We start from the raw sequence: 14,329 nt of genomic DNA on the forward strand, positions 1-14,329 counted from the left end.
CTTGGGGTCCTGAGTTTGAGCCCCATGTTGAGTGTAGAAATTACTGAATAGAAAAATCCTACTCCATACATTAAAAAATAAAGTTGTATGACTATACCCATGGAAGAGTAACTCAGCAAATGAGAATGGAGTGAGATACTTTCTAAGGTGATACATAAAGTTCTTGTGAAATTACGTTACTGAATAGTATTTTAAGTATGCCTGGAAAGGTTTTCATTTTATTAAGAGGACAATTCGTAAAAGCTGAAAATTAAGGTAGCATAGAAAACAGTATATATATGGATTGAAAAGAAACTGTTAGACCTTTGAGGGAAGTGAATCAATACATCTGCTGAAGCATTACACAGTTGCACAGCATTTTGGATTTGATGCTATTTTTGAGATCAGTAGCTTATAAACTTGGTTTTCTGACATTCCTACTAGCTCAAAGATCTCAAATTATTGTACATATTTCCATATTTCTCATTCTCAATTTTAATGTACTGGATTTTTTGTTTGAGTTTTTTTGCTTTCTTTTAAAACAAGTATGAGTGGGGAGGGGTCCAGGGAGAGGGAGAGAAAATCTTAAGCAGGTGCCACAGCCAGCATGGAGCTTGATACAGGGTTTGCTCAGCCTCACAACTGTGAGATCATGACCTGAACAGAAATCAAGAGTCAGATGCTTAACTGACTGAGCCACCCAGGTGCCCCTACTATACTGTTGAACCACAAAGTAATTTTGAAGGAGTGATGGAGGTGGCAAAATGGAGCTAGAGTAGCAAACCAATTAGCCCATTGATAATTAGTAATTTTTTTTTAAGATTTTATTTATTTATTCATAGAAATGCAGAGAGAGAGAGGCAGAGACACAGGCAGAGGGAGAAGCAGGCTCCATGCAGAGAGCCTGACATGGGACTCGATCCAGGGTCTCCAGGATCATGCCCCAGGCTGCAGGCGGCGCTAAACCGCTGCGCCACCAGGGCTGCCCGATAATTAGTAATTTTTGATACTTAAGACCAAACTACTTTTCTAAAAAACTAAAATATCCTGCTTTTTTTCCTTAGTCAAAATTTAAAGGATATTTTTGAAAAATGTTTGCCATAAGGTTGACAAAATATTTTTACTGGGAGCAAAGAATTTAGACATTAAGTAAAATAGGCTATGCCTATAGATGTCAAGTGGTGGTTTTGGCAGATACCCTGTAAATTGGGGCAAAATCAAAGTTAGGTGAAAATTTTACCTTTGATGGTTTTGATTGAAATCTGTTTTGCATATTTACCTATCAATTATTTAACTTTTTTAACTTTGTGGCCCTGAGAATTTCAGAGCATGTAAAAATGAATCTGAAATGGAGATATTTATAACTAGTGAAAAGATACCAATAAACTACTCAGAACAATTTACTGCCCCAAATCAACTATGATTTTTTTTCTTAAAAAAAAAAAACCCAACTCTTTATTGCAGTAAAATTGTGTTATAGAAAATGTGCTAGGGAAATACGTAACTGAGACAAACCTCAATTTTCCCATTGATAACAGTTTTGGTAACAATTTTGTGTACATTTCTCCTTAATTTATGTCTCTTGCACTCTAGATTGCAGTTGAGGAGGATAGATGGATGGGTAAACATACAAAATGTGTATATATTTTTAAAATTCCACCTATAGTATATTGTAGGTATTTCTATTTAGTATTAAATAAATCTACATCATTATTTTATGTATGTATATCCTATCCCACTGGTTTAGACAAAGCATAATTTAGTCATTCTGCCTTTGGTCATTTACGTTTCCAAATTTCTGTATTAGAAGCAATCTTTCAGTGAACATCCTCATACATATATCTTGCTAAAGAGCAGTATACAGTGTAGTCACTAAGAGCTCAGTTGTGCAATCATGTGCAAGTTACCAAACCTTCCTATGCCTCAGTTTTCTCATCTTTAAGTAACAATACAATAATATTTACTTGACTAGTGTTCTAGGATTAAATGAATTAATATATATATATATATACACACTTTTATTAGAGTAGTGCTTAATTAAGCAATTAAGTAGTGCTTAATTTATTAAGTAAAGATGATGCTAGTATAAGCAGCATTTTGTCATTGATTTCAACTTCTAAGAAATTGAATCCAACTTTTAAACTTAAATTTGTAATAGATAAGCAATAACCTTTTTTTTAAAGATTTTATTTATTTATTCATGAGAGACATAGAGAGGCAGAGGGCCTGATGTGGGACTTGATGCCAGGACCCCAAGGCAGGTGCTAAACCACTGAGCCACCCAGGTGCCCCGTTAAGCAGTAACTTTTACTACCAGTTCTACTGATCTTTTTTACTCCATTCCATCGACCTGTGGCATATCCTTCTGTTCACCAGTTCTCTTATAATGTCCTTTGACTTTGATGTGATTTTGTCCTTTTTTTCTCATCTTATGTATTCTTCAGAGTTCTGTTCTTTTTCTCTGCCAGGTAATGCGTATTTTTTAGAAATTACTCTTTGCTTATGTATATTCTTTGCTTTTAGGGAATATACCTAATGTCTTAGGCATTATATATCCTGGTATGTATATATTCCTTTAAAACAAATGACTAGAATACAGATTCCTTAATCCTCAGTCTGATTTAAAAACAAATACCTTGTCTCTTAATCTTAAATTGTTTGTACTCAGGTACCATTTTATTGTCATCTCATTTTAATCTAATAAAAAGTAAATTTTACAGCAACTTATCAATATTTTTTGTTCTCATGAAAAAAAAAAAACTGGTTTTCTCCTCCTATTTCCCCTCCTTCAAGTTCAGGCTACTGTTACCCCACTTAAGGATGACAGCAACAGCCTCTTAGCAATTATTCTGTCAGCTAGTGCCTGCTTGCTTCATTCCGTAGCACGAAAGCCACCTCAGTCTTCCTCAGCCTGCACCTCCCACCCTACTACCGATGAGCCGTAGTTTCTGTACATTCCTTATTGGGTGACATCCATTTTTTTGTGTGCATCAGATTTAAACTCTACTTAGTTTTTTAGGCCCTTTGTAAAGTGCACCTCTACTACAATTAGCCAAACTGCTTTCCCAGTACATGTTCATTCTTATGTGGATGTATGTCTTGGCAATTCCACAGAAAATTCCAGAAACTCCTGTCACTGATTTACACAAACGTTTTTTTCCTCATTAATGCCCTAGATTCTACCTGCTTAGTGAAACTTCCCTTGGTAACTCCAGTTTGCATGGAACTCATTTTCCACTGAATTTTATAGGAGATGGGACAGATACAAAATAATTGAAAGTTAGTCTTGTGTTCTTTCCAATAATTACTTTTATTTGTCCAAGTAGATTACAAGCTCTTTAATGGAGTTCAGTTTCTTATTCTTGTATCCACTTGGTAAATCCTGTGCACACAGTAAAGATGACTTTAGTTGGTTCAGAAAAGTGGAAGGTCAATTAATACTTAGTCTGGTTAGTATGAAGTATTAACATGAACATAAACTTTTTTTTTTTATTTTTTTTTTTAATTTTTATTTATTTATGATAGTCACAGGGAGATAGAGAGAGAGGCAGAGACACAGGCAGAGGGAGAAGCAGGCTCCATGCACTGGGAGCCCGACGTGGGATTCGATCCCAGGTCTCCAGGATCGCGCCCTGGGCCAAAGGCAGGCGCCAAACCGCTGCGCCACCCAGGGATCCCAACATGAACATAAACTTAATCTAGAACTGAAGATAATCCAATTTTTGCTTAGCACATTTTAATTTCAGTCATAATAAGACTGTAACAGTGGCCTATACCTTCCACTCATTTAATAATATATTATTTCTGTGACACATTTTAGGTGCTTGGAGAACTGAAATTTGTGGGACATGAACAGGTGTATCTAAATCTGTATATGTATATGTAGGCATACATTTATAACTACATGTAGTAGAAAGTTGTAAGTTCTAGATAAAATACCGTGTTGTAGGAAAAATAAGTACAGATGAACAAAAAGTTAAAACTTCCTAGTTTCTTTAGTGACTTACTAAAATAGAACTCCATGAGTTACAAAACTTAGTTTAATTCACCACTCTATCTCCAGTGCTGGAAAAGGACCTACCACACAAGGCACACATTTATTTGTGAAATAAAAATGAATTTATTGCAGACAGTCCCTTGCTGATACTGGGACTGGGTGGTGGAAAGGAGAATGTTCTGCAGCTACTCCAGCAACTTAAAACTTGGTTTATCTTAAAGTGTTTCTTATCTTAAAAGTGTATCTTCAGTGTTTCCCAAATTCCTTAAAAACTACTTATATTCTTTAATCTTAAACATGTATTTTTCAGGATCTGAGATTGGAGAGCAGTGGGGAAAAGTAGATGAATAAAAAATAAATGATGTTTGCTTACAGCTTTTAGGATTGGGGCCAAACTTTTTGGATAATTAAGACAAGCAGAATGAGACCACTTCTGTAGCTCAAACTCAGTTTAAATGGTCTTAAATTCCACAAAAAGTGTGTCTACTTTGCTTTGGTAAAGATGTAGGGAACAAATTAGGAAAGCAGGTTTACAGTTAATTTATTGAGTCATCACATTTATTATAAGCAATTACCATGTAAATTCACTTAAGATGAGGCCTAGCTCTGCCTCTGCTGGGTAGCCCAGTAGTGTCTTAACACACAAGCACTGGGGCACCTCACTGTCTCAGTCAGTGGAGCATGCGACTTCTGGTCTCAGGGTTGTAAGTTTGAGCCTCACGTTGGGTATAGAGACTACTTAAAAATAAAAATCTTAAAAAACAAAACCATAAGCACTGACTTTTCTTAATTGGTTACTATATAAAAAACCTAAACAAAGTATATAGGGATCGTTTTGCATGTTCATAGTTACCGTGTCATTTGGGTTTATTTGTCAAATGCTTTTGAGCTGCTTAAAATTAATTACACAGTTACTAATTATTATAATTGAAAATATTGTAAATAATGTTCTTTTTAAAATTCTGATGTTATGAGATTTGTTTTCTTGTCCCAAAGTTTAAGAAAAAAATTGAATTTGAGGAAATAAGCCAAAATGCTATTGACGTATATAAGTTTATTTGATAAGAAAAATGTTTTATAGGCATTTACACCAAACTTTTAAAGTATTCAGTGAACTATGAAAAATGTTCCAACATTAGCCAGGAAAAACTAATTTAACTTTTAACAGGTAAATATTGGGGCTCCTTTAAATTTCCATATAAAAATGTTCCAGGTAAGGGCATAGTTAAACTGTTAAAAATGGACATTACCACAGTTGGTCAAAGCTTTATTAAACTTTTTTCCTCATCTGACCCAGCTTATATTTTACAAAATTAAATAATCTGCTGTAAGTCATCATTACTTCCAGGACTTACCGGAGGATACTTATAGTTCCAAAAGACAATGTTCAATGAATGTTTGGGAAATAACTGGAAATTAAGAAAGGACTGGAAAAAAAAAAAAAAAAAAAAAAAAAAAAAAAAAAAAGAAAGGACTGGAAATAGGAATTGTTCAAAAGTGTTAGTGATGATTTATGTTTATTCAATGTTATACTTGTTTTACTCTGCCCCAAATAACCAGTAACCCCAATAACCCCCAATAATTTTTATTCTTTTCCCTCCACAACAACTTTTCATGTCATGGTAAAATTCAAATGATTCATTAAAAAAGTAGTGTCGTAATTGTATGACATTCTTAAGGTAAACAGTAGATATATCAGAAAAATACTAAAAAGTATCCTTAATTTTTTCTTATAATTTTTTAGTTATAAAAATAACCACATTAGAAATTTTGAAAGAACAATCATAACATCTCAGTAATACATACATTATTTATATTTTGGCATGTTTCTAACCAGTTTTAAAAGTCTGAATTAAGATAAGTTGGGATTCCTGTTAAAAAACAGGAGTCCAGGGCAGCCTGGGTGGCTCAACGGTTTAGCGGCACCTCCTTCAGGGTGTGATCCTGGAGACCAGGGATTGAGTCCCACGTGGGGCTCCCTGCATGGAGCCTGCTTCTTCCTCAGCCTGTGTCTCTGCCTCTCTCTCTCTCTCTCTCTCTCTCTGTGTCTGTCATGAATAAATAAACAAAATCTTAAAAAAAAAAAACAGGAGTCCACACTTCTAAGGTGATTATTTGTACATTAAAGTTTGAGAGCTGAAGGCGAAAGATAATTTTTTAAAGAGCCCCTGTTATTTTCATTTCAAAATTAAATAACATTGCTTTTATTTATTTTTAAGTAAACTGCCCCCAACATGGGGCTCAAACTCATGATCCCAAGATCAAGAGTCACTCTATCAATTGAGTCAGCCAGGTGCCCCCATAACATTTAATAGGTAAGATACAAGCAAGTTCTAGTAAGCTTTGTTAAAAAGCATGTGTATGTATATAATGGTCTTATTAAATGGAGACACTTTTCATTGGTTAATGGCAGATCCAATAATCTCTAATGTCAAAGTTCAAGGCAGTATCTAGAATTTTACATTAATTTTTAAAGATTTTTTTCATTAATTTATCAAGTAGATTCCTGTACAAGCCTATATTAACTATGATAAATATTAAGAATATTTAACTTCTAAATAAGATGTTTTCAGGTAAATTAGTAAATAACATAGCATAATGTTTAATATTTTTATTTATTTATGATAGAGAGAGAGAGAGAGGCAGAGACACAGGCGGAGGGAGAAGCAGGCTCCATGCACCGGGAGCCCGATGTGGGATTCGATCCCGGGTCTCCAGGATCGCGCCCTGGGCCAAAGGCAGGCGCCAAACCGCTGCGCCACCCAGGGATCCCTAGCATAATGTTTAAAAGAAGAAAAATGGACTAGTAGCGTGACAAAGGGCAGGGTATTCACATGTTCTTATGCTGGTTTTTCACCAAAATGGAATTTGAATATGACCTGCAGCATAACCTTTGCTTTTCTATCAAATTAGGGCCAATTATAATAACAAACCTTGCTCTTTTTGGTTATTTGGTTTATATAGCTCTGTTTAGAGAATATGTAATGAAAAGTTTATACTCCTTGAGTTCATAATTTTATTAATTGGTATGATTTATGCATCTGGAATGCCTAGATGCTTTCTTTTCAATCCTTGGAAACTTTATAGTACATGTCCTTATCATCCCTGTTTTATAAGTGGGAACATGGATTCTGGGAAAAATTCAGTATTTGATACAAGGTGATCAAATTCTTTTTATTTTTATCACACTGCTTTACCAAAGCAGGTTGATATTTTAAAATTTGAATATTTAAAAAGAAATTAGATTACAGCTGCTATATTAATGCCCTCAGTGTAGGCTCTAGTGAGGGGCTATCAAATATTTATTGGTTGAATTAGTGAATGACAATCAGTGACCAGGTATTCAAGACCAGAGAATTCTATAGTTTTTCTACATACATGTATTGGATGTAATACCAATTGAAGCAATAAATAATCCAAGATAGAGGACCAATTCATGTAGAGAAAAAAAGCCAGATTTTTGGTTTACATTTCTTACACAAAAATAGATTTTTTCTATTTAAATACATAAATGAAATCGTATATGTGCAGTCGCTGAAGTATTGTCTCTCTTTTTTTGTCTGTTTTTCCTTTTACCCATAGTAGAACTCTGCTGTAACATTATCAACTTTGTGTGTATACCATATTTTCTCCAGGCTCCTAAAATTGTCTACAAATATAGATATGTACAAACAAGATTTATTTTTTATCATTGTTATATAAAAGTGAATTCTACACATTTTAATATTTTTTCATTCAATAAAATCTTACAGAAATTCTCCCAAGTTATCTGTTATAGCTTTAATTCATTTTATGGGTATATAATATTCTATCATTTTGATGCATCATATTTTATTAAACCATTTCCCTATTGATAGACCTTTACTTTGTTAACTATTTTTGTTGCTGCAAAGTTAGCAGTCAATAACTTTGTACAACACTTTGTATTCTGATGTTTTTGTTTCTGTGGGGTAGATCTGAGAATGGAATTGTTAAGTCAAAAGGTATATATATATATTTTATTGAACAGTTTTTGCCAATGGCTTTCCATAAACGCCATAACAATTCATATTTCCATAAGCAGTGTATGAACTCCCTTTTCCTCAAACCACTTCAGTTAGTGTTAATACCCGTTTTAAACTTTTACCATACTAATTGGTATAAAGTGATATCTATTATTTTGTTTCTCCCGTTTTGGAAGTTTGTATTTGTTTGACACATTATTTTTTAACCATTTGCATCTTCTGGGAATTGCCTATTCATATTCTTGGCCAGTTTCCTCTATGAATATTGGTTTTCTTGGCCAATTGTGAGAACTGTATATAATTTGTCATCTGCATTTGGGAAGCTGGTGACTTGAACTAATTTACTTCACTCCCACTTTCAACTCAACTGTTTACCTCTTCTGAGACAAGAAGGGGAATGCAAGGAAACCTTGGATTTTATGACTGCCTCAAAAGGAGGGCTCGTGGAGAACTTAAGGGAAAGAGTAAGAAACTGACCCATAAAAACACTTGGAACCCCTCAACTGCCTTTCTACTCCCAGAGGAATGTTGACATCAGCGTGGCCTGCAATAAATCAAAAAGCAGAACCAGCAGGCTGAATCCTCCCTACTCCTGAGCAAAGATTTCTTTCTGATTCTATGTCCAAGGACTACTAACCACATATTTGCTGTCTACACCCGCTACATAGCTGTCATAGTAGATCAAGGGTCCGCTACCCTGGTCTGCCAACACTGAGCTTCAGTGAATAGACAGAAAAAACAGCTGCACATAAGGATTCAGCAACAAGAAAGGAGTGCTAACTAAAACTGGACAGGCCCTAACAAAATAGAGGAGAGAGACAATAACTTCAACAAAATAATATGAACACAGTGATGCAGTATTTTTGAAAAATGGGCCAAAATGGTAACATGGAGACCTAAATTATTGGCTTGGAAAATCTAGTGGAAGAAATAGTTTTAAACCTAGAGCAAAAATTCAAACAGTGTAAAAATAACAGATTTTGAGGATAGAACAAGGAGATCTAATGGGTATAATAGTTCTAAAAGAAAAGAAGTGGAACAGATGGAAGAGGAAATGATTTTTTAAAAAGCTCCTGAGCTGAAAAATATCTGTAACTTCAAAGGGCATGCTGAATTCCAGGCAGATAATAGAATAATCGATGGCAATTACTATGTCCTCAGTTTGCCAGGCAGTGTTCAAATGGCTTCACATCAACTCATGGAGTCCTTGTAACAGCCTTACAAAATAGGTACAATAATCCCAATTATTCAGATAAGGAGAAAAGAGGTTAAGTGGATAGTCTGTAAATCCAAGAGGTCTGGTTCCAGAGCCTTGATTTAGCTGCCTGGAAGTGCAAAATTTAGGCATATCGTCTGAAAATGTATGAACTCTGAAGATCAAGAGGAAATCTAACAAGTTCCAGAGAGAGCAAGTTATCAGCAGAAGAAAAAAGTCTGTCAAAATTTTCATCTGTGTCACCTGAAGCCACAAAACAGAAAATTTACATATACTACTGAGAGAAAAGGACCACAAGCCAGGATTTCTCTAACCAATCAAATAATCCACCTACCATCTGATGAAACTACTCCGAGAAAGGGAAGTCTGATAATATTTAGCCTTGGTCTTTGCACATGTTATTCCTCCTGCTTGGAATAACTCCTCCCTTTCTTTACCAGCCTACCACCTCATCCTTAACATCTTCACTTTTTCCAGGAAAGTTTTTGCAAGTCCCCAAGTCTCAGTTGTATGCTCCCCTTAAACGCATGCATAGCACCCTATATTTTCCCCAACTTGGCACTGCTTTTCCCCATAAAATTCTAAGTCCTTTGAGGACCCAGACCCTATACACGTTTTGTTCACCATGGTAGCTGCATTTCGTACTGCAGTGCCTAGAATATAGTAGGTTGACTATATTGTGACTAAAATTTAATTGTAGTCAAAATTAACAAATCATTTTGCTACCATACTCAGATTGTTCAGTGACTAAAATTTAATTGTAGTCAAAATTAACAAATCATTTTGCTACCATACTCAGATTGTTCTAGTAGTAGCTACTCAGGGAAAATAAAGTGTTAAGTCTCCAGTAGATAAAGCTTTATTCAAGTATGCCTTGTATAGATTTCTGTATCTACATTGTGACTATTTTACAAAATTTAAAATTTATAAAATCTCAATCTAAATAATTGTATGAAAGCTACATGTGTTGAATCAGTTTATATAAGGCATATTTACAATGCATAATTATGCATGTCATGCTCAAAATTCTATTTATTTTTGTAAGGCAGAAATAGTCAAAAGTGTAGGGAGGAATTTGTAAGATTAGTCAAACTCTGGCATGGTGTTTCAATACTCTAAAAACAACAATATTAATTCTATATTTTTTCTCTATTTTTCTTCAGATAAAAGCTAAAAATTATGACAAGGTTGAAAAGGTGAGTCTTCAGAAACATACTTTGAATTTTATGCTGAAGTTTAACTTGGGACTTAACACATATAGACTAATTTAGTAAAATGGTAACAATTGTTGAATCTGGGTAGTGATTATATAGGGATTCATTGTACTTATTCAACTTTTTTGTATGCTTGAAGATGTTCATTAAAAAATTTTGGAAAAGGAGATATTTATACTCTACTGACCAAAATCATCAGAATGATTATCTAAACTGAAAATAGGAAGGATTTGTTAAATTGCCATTTATCTATATGAAGATAAATTCTTGAAAAGAGCGGATTTGTTTTTTTAATGTTCCATTTCTCCCATGTCTGTGAAATTTATTTAACTGGATTCTGATAGTAATTTCTTGTATTTATAGCTATTTCAGAGATGCCTTATGAAGGTTTTGCACATTGATTTATGGAAGTGTTACCTTTCATATGTTCGAGAAACCAAGGGTAAACTGCCAAGTTACAAGTAAGTTAAAACAAGATCTTAAGAATGCAAGTCATCTCCAGGCATAGTCAATCCCACATAAACTCACACCTTCTCTTAACTCTGGGGAGAAGAGGTTTAAGAATTCAGAAAGTAGGGTTCTCTGAGACGTCCGTAAAACTTGTAACAAGTGCTTCAAAGAAAGTCCTATTCTGGAGAATTGAATCACCTAAGCCTTTCTATGTTTGAAACACTGTACATTTGGTTTTTTTGTTTGTTTTGTTTTGTTTTTAAAGATTTTATTTATTTATCATGAGAGACACACAGAGAGAGAAACAGGCAGAGACACAGGCAGAGGCAGAAGCAGGCTCCATGGGATCCCTGGGTGGCGTAGCGGTTTGGCGCCTGCCTTTGGCCCAGGGCGCGATCCTGGAGACCCGGGATCGAATCCCACGTCGGGCTCCCAGTGCATGGAGCCTGCTTCTCCCTCTGCCTGTGTCTCTGCCTCTCTCTATCTCTCTGTGACTATCATAAATAAATAAAAATTAAAAAAAAAAAAAGAAAAAAAAGAAGCAGGCTCCATGCAGGGAGCCTGATGTGGGACTCGATCCTGAGACTCCAGGATCACACCCTGGGCCAAAGGCAGGCGCTAAACCGCTGAGCCACCCAGGGATCCCAACACTGTACATTTGTAACACCAAATCATTTTGTTGGCAGGCTTGTTGTGAAACTTAATTAAAAAAAAGTATCTTATTACTTGTCAGAGCACCACTCTTACTTTTGGCAGGTTACAATGCAATGTGCTGCCTACGTACTCAAAGCCATCTTTGATAGTTCTCTTATGTAATGTAACTCCCCACTATGACTTAACACCCACCTATCCTTCTTCATGGAAACTCAGTAATGGACTCTCAAATGCTATTTTTGCATATAACAAACAGGCCAAGTTATTTCTATAACTAGAATTCTATCTTTGTTTTCTTTTCCTCATCTTTTGTTATCTTGTATTGAAGAGGAAGTTCTTCCTGCCTAAATTTTACTTAGGAGCTAATACATCTTCAGACATAACTTACCTCCTTAGTCAAAGAACCAGATATTTCCACATTTGAATCTGCTACATGTAAGATTAAGGCAGTTTAAAGGATATAAGAATAAGTGAAACGGGCTTTATCTTTGATAAGCTCACAAACAGTAGGTAAAAGAAAGTATGTAAATTAACGACATTGACAAACACATGAGAACTACTTTCCTTATGTAATTGCAAATATCTTTACATTTTTGTTTATACAAAGTTTCAAATGCCATTTTGATCATATGATCAGAAGTTATGTTTTTATTTTTTAAAGATTTCATTTTTAAGTGATCTCTACATCCAGCATGGAGCTTAAACAACTCCAAGACCAAGAGTTGCATGCTCTACTGACTGAGCCAGCCAGGCACCCCATATGTTTTAGTTGTAGATATGTTTTAATAACAAATACGTGTTTTAAAAACACATGTCTTTTGGGTCTCTTGGCTGGTTCAGTCAATAGAGCACATGACTCTTGATCTTGGGGTTATAAGTTCGAACCCCACAATGGGTGTAGTTATTACTTAAAAATAAAATTTTAAAGAGGATGGCTGGCTGGTTCATTTGGTAGACCATGTGATTTTTGATCTTGGAGTTGTGAGTTCAAGCCCCACGTTGGGTGTATAGATTTCTTAAAAATAAAATCTTAAAAAAATAATAAAATCTTAAAAATAAATAAACAAAGATGTCTTTCACGTTTATTTCAGAGAAAAAATGGCTCAAGCATATGACTTTGCACTAGATAAAATTGGAATGGAAATTATGTCTTATCAGGTAGAGTTAAATTTTTTCCATATACACACTTAATAAACTTGAAATTATCAAGAAAGATACTGACATTTTATTTTATTTCTTAGATTTGGGTGGATTACATCAATTTCTTAAAAGGCGTGTAAGTATTTTTATAGTTTTTTTTTCCCATGTGAATAGTTGCTTTAGCTATAATATAATCGATGGCATTTTTTTTTTTATCAAATGCCAGGGAAGCTGTTGGATCTTATGCAGAAAATCAGAGAATAACAGCTGTCCGAAGAGTTTATCAACGAGGTTGTGTTAATCCAATGATCAACATTGAACAGCTCTGGAGAGACTATAACAAGTATGAAGAGGTAAATTAGGCCATAGTAGTTCATTATTATTATAAGTAAGCCATTTTAAATTTTGTTTTAATTTTTATGCATTGTGGATTTGTGGATTGTAGCCTCTCTCATATAAGATACCTGGATATTAGCGCTACGTAGGTCTGTTTTTACATTGATTGTAATCAAAGAACCACTCCTAATGTGTTTGTAAGGTTTTGAGAGTCTCCTACTATTATTGAGTTATTTTTTAGAGAATACCCTGGGAGATACTATAATTCTTACACAACTGCTTATATCAATGATACACCATACCCATGCAGTCATACATACATACATACACATTACCATTCATCTCTTATGAAATGGGACCTTGTTAGATCTAATTGTTTCCAGTAATAATGATCAGTTGCGTTGCATATTTTTCACATAGTTAGAGTGCTGTGATTTATTGGCTTGCAGTGGGGCTGTAGTCCAAGCTTTTTGTTTCACTGGTGTATTTTTTTTTTAAAGATTTATTTATTGATTGATTTATGATACACATAGAGAGAAAGAGAGGCAGAGATACAGGAGGAGGGAGAAGCAGGCTCCATGCCAGGAGCCTGAAGCGGGACTCGATCCCGGAACTCCAGGTCGCGCCCTGGGCCAAAGGCAGGCGCCAAACCGCTGAGCCACCCAGGGATCCCAACACTGGTGTATTTTTTAACCAACTGAGCTAATTGGCTCATAAATGTAAACATACATGCCAAATAAGCTGTATTGTTAAAAGAAAGTTTCTCGTATGTCCATTGTGATGGGGAAGAACTATGTAGGATGTTGAAACTGTTCCCTCGTAGGCATGAGAAATGGTTCTCAAGTTTTTGGCCTTTAGATTTTAAGAACTGTTAAAATCTACAAAGAACTTTTAATGTGTGTGTGTTTTTTTAAGAACTTTTAATGTTAATATGGCTTTTATCTATCAGTATTTAGCATATTGAGATTAAAACTGAGAAAATTTCAAGATTTTTTTTTTAAAGATTTTATTTATTTATTCATGAGAGACACAGAGAAAGAGAGAGGCAGAGACACAGGCAGAGGAAGAAGCAGGCTCCATGCGGGGAGCCTGACGTGAGACTTGATCCTGGGTCTCCAGGATCACACCCTGGGCTGCAGGCGGCGCTAAACCACTCCACCACCAGGGTTGCCCAAGATATTTATTAATTCACTTGAATTTCACAATAATAAACTCCTTACATTTTAACATAATAACATTAAAACAAACTGTATTTTCTAAAACAAGAAAAACTTTAGTGGGAAGAGTGACCTTGTTTTATATTTTTGCAAATCTCAACGTAGTCTAATAGATTTTTATA

At 34.9% G+C, this 14,329-nt stretch overlaps 1 protein-coding gene across 1 annotated transcript in view; it reads left to right on the forward strand.

The window, feature by feature from the left end:
• The window catches only part of CSTF3 (cleavage stimulation factor subunit 3), a 71,637-nt gene that overhangs the window by 38,391 nt on the left and 18,917 nt on the right, over nt 1-14,329 (forward strand). The window contains exons 4-8 of the mRNA XM_041774302.1: nt 10,360-10,392; nt 10,774-10,871; nt 12,606-12,672; nt 12,756-12,790; nt 12,881-13,007. Of these exons, the coding sequence (XP_041630236.1) occupies nt 10,360-10,392; nt 10,774-10,871; nt 12,606-12,672; nt 12,756-12,790; nt 12,881-13,007 (360 nt within the window). The remainder of the gene's footprint in view (nt 1-10,359; nt 10,393-10,773; nt 10,872-12,605; nt 12,673-12,755; nt 12,791-12,880; nt 13,008-14,329) is intronic.

This window comes from Vulpes lagopus, chromosome 11 (genome assembly GCF_018345385.1).
Source record: "Vulpes lagopus strain Blue_001 chromosome 11, ASM1834538v1, whole genome shotgun sequence".
NCBI lineage: Eukaryota > Metazoa > Chordata > Mammalia > Carnivora > Canidae > Vulpes > Vulpes lagopus.